We start from the raw sequence: 17,521 nt of genomic DNA, 5'->3' as shown, positions 1-17,521 counted from the left end.
CGTGCCAGATTCGCGGGCCACAGCATTGGGTCCAGTAGAGAGGTCTTGGGCTTGACAGGCAATCGATCAGAAGGCTCCGGCAATGATCTTGATTCCAACTGAATGGCTTCAGGATGACTTGACTCTTCAGTTGATCGCTTGAACGGCTTGGGATCATCGGGCAGATCTTTTTCTGAATCCTGGATTGCGCCCAGGGGCTCCTTGACAGGGCTAAGACCCGGAGGAAGAGATGCACAAAGAAGATCGGGGAGCTTGTAGCAGACCGTCGGCGTAAGATCTTCAACAGCGCGCAGAGCCTGAAGAGATTCAAAGGACTCGGAATCTTCAGGAAATTCTCTGGCAGCGTCCGCGTGACTCGGCCCTTCATTCAATGGATCAAAAACCTCCGACTCGACGCCCGTACATCTCTCTTCATGTTCAGCTCTAGCAAGAGGCTTGGATGCGACAAAGGCGGGAGGACCAAATGGTTGGCGGCTTCCGCAACTTGCATTCAACGGTTGTGGGGGCTGGGAAAAGGCGCGACTCGGCTCTTCAGTTGACTCATCAGAGGAATCCGACTCTGTGTCCCAATCTCCTGTATTGAGTTCCAGAGATGTCTTGGGCAAGCCGTCCGCAAACCGAGTTGAAGGTGGCTCCAAATGAGTAGTCCGATTTGTTATTGCCGGTCGATCGATCACCTCCGATGAACTAGAGGAGCGGAGCAAAGAGAGCCAATAAGCCAAACAAAAAGCTCGATATCCGAGTTGTTGAATTTCTCCTTCATCAATATCTTCATCCCGAAGTAGATAACGGCAGATCGGTTCAAAAGATAGGCAAAAGTAAGGATAATCTTCGGCGGGAGAGATCCCTTCCTTCACCGACCAGTACCGCATCAAGTCTTCCAAATGCTGAACTGTCAACCACGCTGTGTCAGCCGGTCCCCAGTGAGAAAGCATAGATGCCTTGAGCCTCTTCCAATCACAATCCTTGAAGCCGTCCAGGGTCTTGACGACATCCATCAGTTCTTCCGTGCGGAGGAAGTAACAAATCTGCTGAGCCATATCATATTCCGAGGCTCCATCGGCTCGAGCCGCCGTCTGATAAGATTTGAGAAATTCCTCGACATTGGTACCGTCAAACGCGAGATCTTGATCTTGAGGTATGATTTCAACCATCTGAGCTGGGAAGATATGGTCCGCCTTGACCAAACTCAACCAAAGAAGACCTAAAGAGGAGACCGCGGATCCAAGGGGCTCACAAGAGTGGCTAGAGTGATGCTTTGACAAAAGTAGTAGACTTCGGAGGTGCTACTAAGTGGAGGGGACTTACTTCTGCTACTCCTATGCCCCGCTGCTGAACACCCTAAAAAAGAAAAGAAAGAAAGATCAAGAGCCGGAAACGTCTTGATCCTGGAACGGGGACTAGACCAAATCCTGAAACGAGATTGACGGCAATGAATGGATTGGATGTGCTCTGAGGCACTGTTGGCGCCTCAAAGGACTCCGCACCTCGTGTCGTGAATGCTCAAGAATTGATTTGAAAGGAAACCAAAGCGGGTTCAGCTAGGATTCTCGGAATTCAAGTGTATAGAAATCAGAAGACAAAGTAAAGGAAATTTGCAACCGCCAAACGCCTCAAAACCACAGCCGAGACTGTAAATCTTGAGGTCGCTGGTTCGATCCCGGCTCAGGGGACCAAATATGGAGCTCTGTCCGGTGCTAGGCCGGCGGCAGCGCTGGGAGGGGAAAAAGGTGCCTGGTGGCTGCCCTCTCGGATCGGTCCAGAAGGAGTCGTGCGGATTCGAATTGATAGCTTGTGGTTGGGTGGTTTTGAGAGTTCGCCAAGGATTGGATTCTTGACGGCGGTTTTGTTGAGGATTCTGAGATGGTTGAGGGATTTGTCAAAGGGAAGGGGATTCTTGGACTCGGACTCTGGACTCTGGAGATCAATAAGATTTGATGGCGGATCAGAATGCCATGCCGCTGTGAGAACTCCTTTGGGATGGGTTGGCAGTCCTTTGAGGGGGAAATAACAATATGATATTCCAGCTAAGTAATACTACTGTTACGGGTGGTTTGAAAGACCTGCCCCTCTATTATACTACACAGAATTCTGACAACAAATTTATTTATTGTTGTGGCGTGACTTTATGATGGAGAAAACTTGTATGTAGTAGTCTCTATCAGACCTAGATCAGTTTTAACAAGTACAAGGTGCGTATACAACCTCTATATGGTAAGATGGGCAAAAGAATATAATCAAGTGAGAATATGTTTTGTTGGGTTTTTAATGGTTTCAGCAGAGGGAAATGATGATGGAGTGTGGTATGGGATTTCTATGTTAATGTATGATGACTGTGTCTTCCGTGATGATGGCAAAAATGATGACTGGTGACCACTGAGCTGGGGTGCCTGGGTGATGCTGGAAAAATGGTGGGAGGAGGGCCTCCTTATATATTCTTTCCTGAGTTATTTTTGCTGGTGAGGGCTGCACTTGAGGCATTTCTGCTGGTGGTGACCCTGTGGATTGCACTGCCTTCTGCCAGGGGTGCATAACTTAAACTGATGTTCCGCATGACCATGTGTGATTTGTACTTTTTAAGGCAAAGTCCACCTAGGTTGGTTGCACGTACTGCCAAAGTGGAGGCTTTCTGACCGCATGCATCGATGTAAGGTCCGCACAAATCTGTTGAGTTGTTGAGTGGAGGCCTAGTCGCTGCAGTTTCCAACGCGCAGGTTGCGTGAGGTGATCTGTAGCTAATAGTGGAGGCCTGCCTAACTAGTAAATCTAACTATACTCTTCTATATATGCATGCCTTTTATGATTTATATGACTTTCCACCTGGGTATGGCCTGTACTAAACCTATAATTGTAACTAACTTCTAAACTAAAAGAGCTAGCTGGGTAGTTGAAGTGAGTGACTAGGGTTAAGTTTGTATGTAGAATCTATTTCTCTAATGATATTCTATCATATGCTAGTATTGTAGGCTGTAAGTTGAGGTTTTGACAGTTTTGTTGCACGCAACAGATCTGGATCACCACACCGCTCCCCTCCTCCAAGTTCTGCGAACTTGAACTCAGGGAGACAACATGTCACATACATTTCATCATCTCCTTGCGCGCCGTGTGCGCGCACACAACACAACACAAATAGACAAGAACACAAAAGGAAACAGAAAACAGAATCAAAACAGAACAGCACAACAGAGCTCAGAAGGATAGAAATAGAGTAGAAAAATGGGAAAACCACAGCATAGGAAATGAGAGAGACATGACACAAACCAAACAGAAAAATAAAAGAAATAGATCAGAAACCAAAGACAAGGAATAAAACCCACAGCACAAGCTGTGTTAGGACCAAGAAAGGGAAAGGAGTAGGAGAGAAGGGAAAAGACTTGAGGAGGTGAAAATGAGGAGAGGTGGAGATGAACTCTGAGTCTTGAGTATTGCAGAGTGAATCTTGAGAGATTGGAAGTCTTGAGGTCTTGAGGATTAATCTTGAAGTTTGGATCTGAAGCTGACTACCATTTAGACCACCACACCGCGGAATCCAAAATCACCCTGGTAGGCCGTGGTCCGTATGGCACAACAAGGTCTGTGCGTTTTGTTTTTTATATGTCCACTTTGTGGACCCTGGCCGCTATGTTATCCAGTTCTTATAACTGAAAAACCATGACTGGCACTTGAGTGGACCAATCTGATGTTTGTTGGTTTTTTTTTAAAAAAAAAGTGAATGTTGCAGGTGTCTCGATGCTCAACAGCCTTGTAGCTGGGGATATATGGGTCCCCCGGTCAGGCAAAACTCATTAAGAGCGTGATTGGAGCACTTGACTATGTCAAATACTGATGGTCCAGCAATACAACGATGGACGACGAGCCGGACGCTTTCCCAATGGGTTCGTTGACTTCGGACTGTTTGACGCGGTCGCCCCAGCAGCCCAGTGCACGCTGACTTCCCACCCTAGCGGCCGACAGACACGATCAACTCATCTCCGCCTTGCAGCGTAGTCATCCCCGTTCGCGCGCTTGGTAGCAGCCCGGCTCCTCTCAACAAAGCTCACACTCTTTGGCCAGGGTTACTCCGCTTAGCTCACCCACCCCGCTCTCCCGGTAATATACCTCCAACCCCGGCGAGTACGACCACTTTCCCTCTCAACTCTGCCTCCAGGCAGCCAGCAGGCTCCGGGCTTGATGCCTTCTTGGCCGGCTCTCAACACGCGAACGACGAGATCATCTCTGGGAAGGAGGAGATGATGACCGTAGAGCTTGGAGGTGTCACATGAAGAAAAATATGTCGTTTTGATTCTCCTTTTGGAGATGGATAGTTTCTTTTTATATTGCAGCCTATCAAAGCCCTTCGGATCAGCAAGAAAAAAACCCAGTAATATGATTGATATTGATAGATTTGTAATGTAGCTCAATGTAGATGGATAAGAAGCAAAGAAATACAAACCATCTTGATAATGTGTGATAGATCTGAGCAGTACAAGATAGAAAAAAACTTGAGGCAATCTAATTTAACTCATCAATACATTCTGTAAACTGGGGTAAGATACTGTTGATAAGATGCAGAGGAAAAAATTTAGGCAGCACAGATGAAAACAAGATCTGGCTATTGAGAGGCCAAATGTTCTTCAAACTTGACTCTTGATGACCGGATGCTCCTTGCGACTCAGACTCGAGAACCGCAGATCCACCTTGTCCTTCTTCGTCAGCACCAGGTCGAACGTCCGGCCCAATTGCAAGGCCCCTCCTACTCGTGCAAACTTCACCAAATGCAGATCGGCTAGGTTGATCAGGATCGGCTGCTTCAATATAAATAACACAAATTTGTCAAGGAAGTACAGCAATCCTTTGTTCGCTTTCATGTTGCATTTCACTGCTGCTTGTCCATTTGCACTGAAGAGAAGAGGGAGTTGTCAATCTATGTGGTCAGATTGGGACCGGAGCAGGAGGATCCTCACCTGAAAAAGTTCTGGGGGAAGATGATCTTCTTCTTAGCCAATCCTTTGAAGACGATCGAGACGACTTCATGAGCTGAGCCTTCAAGCTTATTATGAGACTGTTGAAAGTCTCTATTCAACAAATTTCTACAAGCCGCAAAAGCACATATTCAAGGGGTTGAGCGTCTCCTGAACAAGATGAAAATTTCTTGGGAAGCTGGCTCGGAGTTGATAAAAGATAATCCAATCAGCAGAGTTGATGGTGACAGTGTAACATTCCGTTGACAATTTTTCCATCGAAGGTAGCGGAGGTGTTGGGCACTCGGACTGGCTTCATGCAGGTAGCTGCATGAAGAATCAGAAACAATCACAATCCGGTCAATAATGAGCTTGTGAGAATTAAGAAAAAAAGACCGACCGGCAAGGCGCAAATCGGATCAAATTGACTGGAAGCGGGTCCTTCCTGGCAAAAGGATTGTGACCAAGGAACGCTGGAAACCGGTATTGATGGGACTCGTTTTTATTGTGACACAGGAGACAAGTATCGATAGATTCTGTAGAGAAACTCTCCACGACCCGGGATTGTCCGGGGATGTGGAGTGTGGTTAGTGCTGCGGCGAGTCTGAGAGATATCTGTGACATGTATGTCACAACACCCCCCCTCTTGCCGCAGACGCCACTCTACGTACAACATAGTGAGAAGAAAAGGAAAAAAAGAAACAAAATATATCTTCAATGTCATACATCCCCTAGCCCTAAATCTCTTAGCCGCGAAAAAATCTCTGGACCAAGACTTTTAGTGAAGATATCAGCTATCTGGTCCTTAGTGCTTACCCAGTGTAGAGCTGTTTTCTTCTGAAACAAAGCTTTGTTTGTGATGTAAAAATCCCGGTCAGAATGTCTAGTCCTCTTATTAGAAGCATCATCAGTAGAAACTTTAATAGCTGATTGGTTGTTGCAATGAAGATGTCCAACAAAATCTTTCTTTAGCACGTCACAGAGGAGATGCCTTACCCACAAAGTTTGTCGCGTCGCCACTCCGAGTGCCATGTATTCCGCATGGCAAGTGGACGAGGCAACCGCCGCTTGACGTCTGGCAACCCAGAGGACTGGGCAGTTAAAGAAAGAAATAAAAACTCCATATGCCGAGCGTCCGAACTCACCACCCCAAGACGCGTCACAAAATGTCTTCAAGGGCTTTTCATCGGAGGAGGGATTAAGATAAAGTTTTCTGTCAGCAGTTCCGGCTACATAGCCAATCAAATGTTTCAGTCCCTTCCAATGCGCTGCTCCTGGTTTAGCCGCGAAACGGGCCAGGTAATTGACGGCAAAACATATGTCTGGCCTGGTTCCAACCGCCAGGTAACTGAGAGTCCCAATTACCGAAAGGTACTTGCCAGACAATGACGGGTCCCCATCAGGATCATTCACTCCATTATAGCTCGGCGGGAGAGGTGTTCTTGAAACAGTCACACCATCCCATTTGGTATCCAATAGGCCTTTCACAAGGTTCCTTTGGCACAGCGCAAAGCCTCGGTCACTTCTCTCAACGTCCAGGCCAACAATCGCATTGATCTTCTGGCTCCACTTGATCTTAAGTATATTGCTGAGGTCTGCCTCTAATTTTCGCAGCAGCTCCTCACTCGAAGCCGTTACTACACCATCATCAACGTGTAGCCAAATCACCCCATGTAAGGTAGGATGTCGTAAGATATAGAGAGAATTGTCGTACTGGGAAGGAACATAACCCAGATTGTCCAGCACTTGTTTCAGATGCAACCACCAACACCGGGCTGCTTGTCGCGTGCCATAAAGGGCTTTCTTGAGCAGCAGAGCATGACCTGGAGGAACAGACATTCCCTCCGGTGGCTTGATCCAAACTTCCTTATCAATGGGAGAGTTCAGGTACGCAGCCACAAAATTGAAGCTGTGTGCAGCCCAGTTGTTTGCCGCTGCCACAGTCAGAAGCAAACGTAGCGCAACAAAGGTTGCGGTGGGAGCAAAAGTTTCTAAGAAATCTGTGCCCGCCACCTGCTTAAAACCTTTAGCCACAAAATGCGCTTTGAATCTGATACCAGATCCATCAACATCTGGTTTGACCGCGAAAACCCAACGTTCGTTCAACACTTTCTTGTCGCGGGGCCGCAGATCTAAAAGTCACACTTTCATCTGTTCCAGATTGCTGAGCTCCACTGCAATCGCCTTGGACCATGCATCCTTCTCCGGTGATTGCATTGCTTGCTTGAAAGTGGAGGGAACTGATATAGAGTAGAATTGACAGAGCTCAATTATTTTGTCCACAATCAACTCCTGATCATGAAACTCTATCTCCCTTGAGAAGTCTCCCAACTCTATCAGATTCATAACAAAATCCAAAGATAGCTTCTTCGACGACTCCGGCGCAGGTTGCTCAGCTTCCTTCCCAACATTTGGTATGTCAACGAAATGGGTTTTGTCTTCATCCACAAAACGCGCCATAGCTGAGCAGAGGAACTTTTGTTCTTCTGGAAGCCAGAACAACCACCCCTTGCTGGACTCTAGGTGGCCAATCACTTGCCCCTTATATGCCCTAGCATCCAACTTTTTCCGTTTCTCAGCAGGTATATGCACGTAGGCAAAACTACCAAAAGTCCTGAAAGTGTCGAACTGAGGTTTGACACCAAACAGTGCTTTGTAGGGTGTTACCCGCCCACTTGCCTTGTTTGGGATCCGATTAAGAATGTGCCCAGCCCAGAGGAAAGCGTAGTTCCAGAAGGACCTAGGCAGATTGCTGTCGGACAAAACCGTGCGAGCCATAGCTTGAATAGTACGATTGAAACGTTCAATCACACCATTCTGGTAATGATGGTAGGGAAGCGCCCGTTCTGTGTGAATGCCCTTTGCTGACAGGAAATCCTCTAGCTTCTTGTTGGCAAATTCCCCACCGTTGTCACTCCTTAAGACTTTGACCTTCAGGTTGGTTGTCCGCTCCAAACGGATGATCATATCCATGATTGCCTGATTGGCATCTGACTTTGCTTTCAGAATCTTCACGAAATTGTACCCGGTGGCTATATCGCGTAGTGTGAGGATATAATTGCCTCCGTCAACTGCTGTGACTTGGAATGGTCCAACAAGATCCGCAGCCCAAATCTCCATGCGTTTGGCTTTTCGATCACCCGTACCAAGTGGATTGACTTTGGTAGACTTGTTGAGCATGCACGTCGGGCAGTGGATTGATCCCGCTGGCAATTCTTTTGGTAAGCCCAGCCCAACTTTTTCTTTTATCAGTCTTCGGATCACCCTCAGACCAGCGTGCCCGAAAACGCAATGCCAGAAAAGGAGTCTCTTCTCGTTTTTAGTTAGAGAGAAGGTAGTGGGAGTTTGGTTCTGGACCGCAGGGATAGGTTCTTTAAACAGACTAGAACCAACACTCGTTGATTTAACCGCATTGAAGGATAGTGTCAGAATATCTGTCTCTCTGTCCGCTCACATTCCCCTACCATCCCCAGTCCCCAGTAAATTTTCCAGTGCCCAGTCCCCAGTAAAGTATTCTGTCTTCAGTCCCCAGTACCCAGTCCCCAGTAAATTATTCAGTCCCCAGTACCCAGTCCCCAGTAAATTATCCAGTCCCCAGTCCCCAGTCCCCAGTAAAGTATTCTTTCCCAGTCTCCAGTAAAGTTCCCTGTTCCTGTCCTGTCCTCTGTCCAGTTCCAGTTCCTGTCCCTGTCCCCTATCCCAGTTCCTGTCCTGTCCCTGTCACTGACTTGTTATTACAGATGTTAGTTTATTTTGTCTTGTATGTTACATGCTGTTAGGCCCCCTCTGGATCTTGTGCAGGGGGCTCTCTAGTTGTGTATACATGTCCGCTCCTCGAGTATGAAATAAAATCATCGAGTCAGAGCCCAACAACAAGAGACCCACTTTTGCCCAACCTGAGTCAAGCTCCTCTTTCAAAAACCCCCACTACTCGCCTCCCATATTCTCAGTCAACAAGCGTAACCTCAACAGATAGGTCCTCGGATATGGACGGAACGACAGTTAACACTTGATTACGAACCGCAACAGGCAGAGAAACATGAGGAGAAGACTTGGTCATATGGCTGACCTTTTTGGCAATTTCAGAGATACGTGTTTGTGAGAAAGAAGATATAGAAGAGACATATTCAGAGGCAGGAGATAATTCATGAGATCGAGTCAGAGAAGAAATAGGAGTGGAAAACGAGTTATTAGGAGGGAAGGAGATAGATGTTGAGGGGACACAATTGGTAGAAGACATGAAACAAGAAACACCGCCCGCCGCCGCGCCACCACCCATATCAGACTTCATCATTGGATGTGGTATGCTCCAGCGATTTCGGCGCTCTTCTTTGATACAGCTAAAGGCAAACTCGCCAGAGCCGGAAAAAATATCAAACTGATCCTTGTCATTGTCATAGAATACAAGTGCGTTAGCTTTGCGCAAAGCCGCCATCAATATTAGCGTTGAGCGAGCATCCTCACAATAGAGAACTCCACGGAGTACAATTACTCGGCCGGTTGGCTCAGCAAAGCGGAGGCATCCCACACCAGTAATGAAGGATCTGGTGGCGGCGGTAGCTACCGATAATGGCAACGGTTTAGACAGGGGTCTGAAATCATGAAGCAGCTGGCGCATCCCGGTGAAATGGTGGGACGCGCCAGTATCAAAAATAGCAGGGGAGCTTACCACATCATCCCCTAGCGCCATGTTCTTGAAATCCAGATCATCGAGATCATCCGGCAGATCGCCGATCTCGAGCAGATGTGCCGATGCCCCCCCCCCGGAGGATGACGTCTGTGCTGAACTCGAGGGTTTCAAAGTTGACTGTTGGTTGCTGGAGTTGGCATATCGGGGGCGATAGTAGTCGGCCAGGCGTTTTGCTTGTATTTGGGATCTTGACATGGGGGGGGGGCTCAAGGTGTTGATTGGTTGGGACTTTGTGCGGAGGTCGGTTGGGTGTATAGGGAGCCAACAAAAGTGGCTTGGGTTCGATGTGCCGGCATTGGAAATGGAGAGACACCCGGTCCGCGGAGCTTTTTGTTGATCTGGTTTGGCTTCACTCTCTGGGGGCATTCCGAGAGGTAATGATCCGCTGCTCCACACTGCCAACACCAATGCGCGGTTGTAGCGTAGAAATCTAAAACATCCGGCCAGTTTTCTTCGGGGACATCGGCCAGCAGCGCATCAAAATTGACTTCTTCCTCACCACCTTCCGCCAGGAGTACTGAAGGTGCTGAGGAATCCGCAAGGGTCTCTTCTGATTTCGAGTCAGCGTTCTGTTTCTTGCAGATGTCAAAGGTATTGACAAGGAAATCAAACTTTGGCGTACTCTTTGACTCGTCATGTTGCATCGAGGTCTTGACCCATTGTAGGAAATCGTTCTTGAATGCCACCAAGGATTGCATGACTGCCTGTTGGAAAACGAAACCGAAGAAGGCATCCGAGTGAATCCTGACGTTCAGATTGTTCCACTCCGTGTACAGGTTCCGCATTGTTGAAGAAAGACCGGCCCCTTCCGCATCATTGACCGAAAAATCTAGGAACCGGTTCCACACATTCATCTGAGCCGCCCTAGACACAACCAAAAAACGTTTCTTGAGGATCGAGAGCATCTCAAGGGCACTCTTGGCTCGCTGTAAATCAGGAACTAAAGACGGATGGACTCCCTCTAGAACAACCATCCGCGCGATCTTTTCAAAGGTTGTGTTCTGAATCGGTTGGGTGAAAAAATCCCCGTCAGACATGTTGGAGCGACCGATTTCTTCAAGTTCCTTCAGCCATTGGGTCAGATTTGCACCGTTCGCCGCCAAACGCTTCCCGTCGGTCCACCAATCATTGATAAGCTTAGCCGTCTGACTAACGAGCTTCGCCTGTTCGAGTTGAAGTCTGGCAGCCAAAAAATCCTGGTGCGCCCTGGAAAGATCATTGACCACATTTCCAGGTCTGGCGCCAGCAGCTCCTTGTTGAGGTGGTGGAATGTGAGGAGGCGCTCCGCGATTTTGCACGTTCAAATGACCCGTTGCTGACCCCCCAGGTTGTGCTCCCGTAGGATTATTCAACGGCCGGATTGTCTCATCGCCACCTCTTCCCGAGTTTCCGCCAGTGAACAAATCAAACAGGCTGGCCATGCGAGCTCCACCATCCGGGACGAACTCTTCCTCTTCTCTGCCCGACGCATGGCTGTTGACCGAATTCCTTCTCGACATCATTGTCACAACACGGGAGATGGAAAAAGCAAAAGAAAAAAAAATTGGAAGTCCGGGATCGAAAAAAAAACAGAGGGAAAGCAATCACTCACCGCAACGCCGCGAGGACACTTGGATATAAGAGAGGAACAGAAATAGAGGGAGTAGAACTGCAGATCCCAAACTTTCCCTTTCTGCACCGGAAGGTGGGCCACACCTCCGTAATCAGCTGGATGGCTAATCCGCTTAGCTTAATCGGGTTAGTAGTTCACTGCCGTTCAGAGAGGTTAAGGGGAAAAACGGATTCTACCTATCCCAAGTGCCTCACAACGTTACGACAAAGTAACGCAATTCTTCCGAAGTCGGGCGATTACGCTCTAGACTGAGCTACCGGTCGAAAGAATCTAGCCGTCAGGTCGAATTGCCGGCTTGCGAGGTTGAATCGAGATTAAGGCTCATAACCTATTGTGACACAGGAGACAAGTATCGATAGATTCCGTAGAGAAACTCTCCACGACCCGGGATTGTCCGGGGATGTGGAGTGTGGTTAGTGCTGCTGCGAGTCTGAGAGATGTCTGTGACATGTATGTCACAACAGTTTTGGCCAGGGAATGGTGGCGGATGAGAGGAGCTGTTGACCATGCGGTTGATCAAAGCACAGGATTGGTGGCTGCTGTGGCCGCCATGATTGTTGATGTTGATGACAACAGATCATGGCTTTCGAGGGAAGACAAAAATGTGGAACCTAAAATTCATATTTGATGATTTCGGTGAACCTTGCTGAAAATCAGTCCAACCATTCATAAAAACACAATACATATGTATAGAGAACTCTATGTACATGTGATGACATAAGCAGAAAGAGGGTCTGGGCAAGACTAAGCCCTGTGACCCAGTCTGGGTCACAACTTTGTCCAACGAGTTCATCAACAGGTGCGATCCGGATTGCGGATCTCGTTGGCCAGACTTGGTCCGAAAACTGCTCGGACAGTGTTGTCCGAGACGCTCAGCTCAGGCAGTGCCGACGGCTTGACGCTCTGGCTACCGCTCTGGCTACTTATATGATCAAAGACCGTGTCTACTTCACCCAATTTTTGCAATCGCCTTCAATCACGTCCCTCAAGCAAGTATGTATCATCCCAAACTTGGACCCCTTTCTCTCCTCCGTCTCGCCTATGGGTTCATGTATTCGTGCAAACGACTTCAGCTGGACTTGGCTCTGCTGGCGAATATCTGGCGAATATCTGGCCAACGCTTATGCAAAAGCTGACGTGCACGTCCAACTGGTTGGATGAGGATCAAGGATGCAGATCATGATTCCCTATCCAGAGCGTCTTGATGCTAATTGACAGCGCGCGAATAATATCATATTTTCGAAAAATGAATCCCTGAATTGTGCTTCTTCGTGACAGTATAACGCGAGCACTTTCATACGGCAGATCATGATATTCTCTTGCAGGAATGAGTGTCCTATCCTTCGGACATCAGCCGTAGCTAACTTGGTTGTTGTTTTCTTGATAACTCTTGATAAGGACTCACAACTGCGATACAGACAAAATGAGTCTATATCTAACCGGTAGATGGGAGCTTGAAGCTTTGGGGCTGACCTTCTACTAGACATGTTGATAATCGCCTATGTGTTACTCCTAGTACTTCGTGTCCTGATCTGTCCTGATACTCGTTAAGTATCTTCGACTAAATTTTTAGGTTTAAGCTTATCAAAACTCAGTTTTGATCTTGGCACTCTGCCGCTACCATCTCTCGGCTCTCCGGTCGTTATTAGTGGTTTAACATTAAGCGGACCGACAGGAACACCACAAAAAAAAATTGGCAGCATTTCCCCCAGTTGTAAAATAAAATTACAGGTACAATATGACCTGGACCACTTGGCTCTTTAAGCAATTGGCGCCGAGCAAGAGCCAAGTGGTGAACTCAACTACCCCAGACGCCGTATCCTTTTATACTTTTCCCCCCAACCTCAACTGACCACGACTTCCGCCTCGCCTTATTCCTTTTCCGACCCTATTATGTTTCTCAACATCAAGTTACTACTTTCCCCTCCATTGTCTGTGTGCGTTGCAAGAATGTGAAGCTGATGATGTCCTCCAAATCCGGAAAGCTGAGACTATTTCTGTTTCCCGGGTTGGTATGCTATTCCTTCCGAGGCCTACACGTTGCCGGAATACTACCAATTCCGGGATCCTGAGACAGTGTCCCGGGCTACAATGTCTCTCCGGGCCCCGCAATTTCCAGAATAAGATGTTTGCCAATTCCGGGAAGCTGAGACCGTGTCCCAGAATAGATGTGCCAATATTGATACCAACATTATGTCTTGTTTCCAGTCCGTTGGGTTGAAGCTTTCCTGTAAAGATCAATTCCTGATGGAGATGTTTGATGGAGCGCAAGATATTTTCGACTTTGCCGCAATCAGTGCCCGCTTGGAGAAGAATGAAATGATGTTTACTCCGGAGCAGCGAGTCTTCTTCAATGGTGTGATGTATGCGGTCAATAACCAAGTGCCACAAACATTCTACTTGGATGGACCTGGCGGGACCGGTAAAACTTTTTTTCTCAACAGTTTAATTGATGGTTTGACAATCAACCAGAAGAAATGTGTGCTTGTTACATCGACGGGGGTGGCAGCGCTCCTGCTCAACGGAGGTCAAACGGCTCACTCTGCTTTCAAGCTCCCATTAACAATTAACAATGAGACCTTGTGCAGCATTGATGCCTCGACAAAATGCGGTCGTGAGATGATCACAGCCGACATCATTTTTTGGGACGAGATTGTGACGATGCACCTCCAAGCTATCCAAGCCGTCGACATATCACTGCAACTGTTGACAAATAATCCACACCCGTTTGGGGGAAAGTGTGTTGTTTTTCTGGGTGACCTTTGTCAAACTCTTCCCGTCGTTGGGTTGGAAGAGTGTCCGCGGTCTTGTCACGCCACTCTAAAATCTTTGTCCTTATGGGGAGCAGTCAAAAAGCACGCTTTAAACCTTAACATGAGGCTGAGGCAAAGCAAGGACACTGAAGCGGTCAAGAACTACTTGATCTCGGCGAAGGGAGATTGCAAACCACATCAATCGAGAAGGTGCAACTTGGAACAATCAATGTCAACTTGGCAATTTCTCCAGATGACCTCATCCAGAATTCTGTCAAGTATATATATGGAGGCATCAAGACTGAATGTCAAAGAACACAAGACAGTTACATGGAATATCTCAGTTCAAGATGCATCCTGGCCCCACTTAATGTTGATACTTGAGCTCTGAATCACGCGGTACTCAAAAAGATGAATGTAGAAGTGTTAACCTCAATTTTGGTTGATAAGCCAGACAATGAATCCTTAGACTTGTTGGCAGAGGAAAGTCTTAGCAGACTGGATTTCCCTGGCTTTCCTGAGCACAGCTTATCCTTAGCAGTTGGTATGCCAGTAATGTTACTACAGAACCTGAACATTCCGCAAGGCTTGTGCAACAGGAGGTGGAAAATGGGTGCAAATATCTTGACAGGCTCTCATAAAGGAAAAGAAGTTACATTAACAAATATAACACTCCGGTACAAGGGTGAAGACCAGGCTAAGATTTCATTCTATTGCAATCAGTTCCCCGTAGTAGCATACTTCTTAATGAACATTAACAAGAGCCGGGGCCAAACATTGAAACAAGTAGTGCTTGTATTGAAATCTCAAGTTTTTGCCCATGGTCAACTGTATGTAACCTTATTGCGGGTGACTTGTCCAGAAAATTTGGCAATTTTTCAGATTGGAGGTTCTAAAGATCTTCTGAATGTATTTAATACATATGTCTTGCATTAGTTGTGTTATTATTGATTATTAATAAGTGTTTTTGTAGCCTTTGTAGGGAAGGTTTGAAATGCCAAGCCAAAAAGCATTTATTTTCTCTGTGAATGGATATATGCTAGACTAGGCTCTTCGCCATGTTTCAGAGTCCGGGAATTGACATCAATTTTGTTTGACTTCTTGCAGTAATACAATGCAAACAATTAGATTTTTTTACACTTTCACAATTAAAAGCGCCAACAGTTGCAGGGCGGCGCAGCCGCCCTTAAACCCTAGTTTATTTAGTATCGAGCGGACAAAGCTCTCAAAAACCTCCACCTTATCAACAGATTCTTGGAGCTTCGTCTATCATAAATTGGAACGAGTTTCGACAATTGCTACGGCATTGCCGGTCAACTGAAACTGGGTTAGATTCCTATCGAAAGATCACAACGCGCTTTCTACTCTTGAAACTGACGGCTAATGAAAGGTTACCGTCGTCGAAAATTGATGAATCTTGGAACAGCACCCAACTTGTGTATGCAACAAAAACCGCACTTCCGCATTTCTGTTGTTGCGAATGAAGGAAAGGTAGACCGTGCAGTTGAATATTGCCCAGCAGGTTATCCCTTGTGCGGCTAGTAAGTCAAGTGTGACTCTACTCGATTTCAGGCAGCTACTTCCTATTGATCTAGGCTTGAAATCAATTGGCAAGCTGTTTAGCGGTTGGTACAGCTTTGTATATCAAGCCATCGTAAAGTGAGCTGCTTGAATCTAATTGTTGCAGTAAGAAAGATACCGCCCTCAATAATTCAAATATTTTGGAAGATTGCTCAATTCTCCCTTGCGGATAGTACAAGGCGGAGAGCAAAAATTGAGAGATTCTCGGGACCCACTCGATTGAGGAAGTGGTTGAAGCGGATTGCGATGTTTTCTTTGAACAGGTAGGGTCACTTTGGTCAATTAATCAACCACTGAACGACGAGATGTCGGCCACTCAACACTGCGCCAAATGGAGTAAAAATTTTGCGCCGAGAGAAATCAAACCAGGAACTAATTAGCTACACTCTTTGGTGTAAGCCACTGGCAGCGTGACCTCGGAGCCGAAATCATTTGGCTCGCCTCTGGTCCTGGAACAATGAGTACCTGGAGCTTGGCCAGACAAAATGTTCATCAGCAACGGCCCAAACCCACTACCCCGGCAAGTATATCACGTAGTACAATTAGAGACACCAAGTAGGATATCCAACGGCCAACTCATGTTCTACTGAGTGGTACACCCTTTGTTCAGGAGAGACCCAGTTTCCATTGTTGAAGTGTAATGTATAGAGTTTGGCTCAGCGGAGCACCGCACGACAAACAACTGGCGCGACGCGACTCACGGCTGTAACGAGATCGTGTTGAGCATTCCAAAGCTACACGCGATGCGCTGCTCGCCTTTGTTGTCGCGGTTCAGAAGATCACCTTTTTGTCTCTGCGCCCCGCTTCTTCCCTCTTCATGCCACCATAAACACTTTCCTCGCAATTGTACCACCAGCAATAAGCAAGTGTAAGTAAATTGGCATCCCCCCCCCCCCCCCCTCCCCCACCACCGCCACTGCTCACTTTTCCTCTCAACGAGTTCATTCACAATGCTAATTTTTCTCTATGAAAATTGGCTCCTCATTTCTCCAGAGCGGCTGCTTGCGCTTTGCCCTCGCCGAGTGCTCAATGGCCGGCAACGCCAAATCAGTGATGGTTTCATCATACAGTCATTCCCTTTCCACCGAATCTATCCGCTCTCTATCATTGATTGATCTAAAGTTTATTTTCTGGTTATCAGCCGAGACACGGCCAGGGCACCCCACCCCTACAGCGCCCCGCCAGTGGTTGGTTCCCTTCCCAGAAGCCCGCCACTACCACCCTCCCCAGCCGCCGTGCCCCATCTCCCCCCGCCGGCTGCAAGCGTTACTCGACGCAATGCCATTCGCCGGCCCGCTCGCCCACCACCGGAGCATAGGGACACCGAGACTAACGGGGACTGGGAGCTCAACGACCTCGAGCTTAACGGGGACTTGGAGCTCAACGACATCGAGATTAACGGAGCCTTGGTCAACATGGCTCTCGGCCTAACCCCTACCACCGCCACATCTCCTCGTGCTCCAACTACCACTGCCCCTCCTCGTCGTGTTCCAACCACCAACCCGCCTCAATTGCCTCCCATTTTCCCACTGCCACCCATTCGTCTTTCATCTCTATACAACGCCACTCTCCCCCTCTCCAATCCTCCCTTTCTTCCTCGTCCTCCACCACCATCCCGCCGCCGCAACGGAATGATCATCCTGATACCTACAGCCCTTCCGCAAGAGCTGAGGGACATCCAACTCGATGCAGCTATGACCCAAGATGATGACTCAACTTGAATGCTCTCAAACTTTCAAATTTCTGGTCTGTCTTTCCTAAATCCATAGCATTCAGTCTACGAAAACTGAAACACTCTCGCCTTATCTTTCACGAAAAAGTATTATTTCCAGCTTATCATTAGTTATGCTAGTCTCATACTGGAATTATCCTTATAAGCCTACTTTCAAAGGCCCTCATGTAGCTAGTTTAGAGATAGTTAAACCATCTTCAACACCTTACAAGC

At 47.5% G+C, this 17,521-nt stretch overlaps 1 protein-coding gene across 1 annotated transcript; it reads left to right on the top strand.

Moving 5' to 3' along the window:
- Nucleotides 1-16,605: 16,605 nt before the first annotated feature.
- On the top strand, nt 16,606-17,297 carry PtA15_7A510 (uncharacterized protein; the record flags this gene model as incomplete). The annotated part of the gene is made up of 2 exons (XM_053171124.1): nt 16,606-16,763; nt 16,895-17,297. 2 exons carry the CDS (start codon nt 16,606-16,608, stop codon nt 17,295-17,297), a joined length of 561 nt encoding a protein of 186 aa, XP_053022336.1.
- Between the last annotated feature and the right edge of the window lie 224 nt (nt 17,298-17,521).

Source organism: Puccinia triticina, chromosome 7A, assembly GCF_026914185.1.
Source record: "Puccinia triticina chromosome 7A, complete sequence".
Lineage (NCBI taxonomy): Eukaryota > Fungi > Basidiomycota > Pucciniomycetes > Pucciniales > Pucciniaceae > Puccinia > Puccinia triticina.
This window is presented reverse-complemented; position numbering and strand designations above follow the sequence as displayed.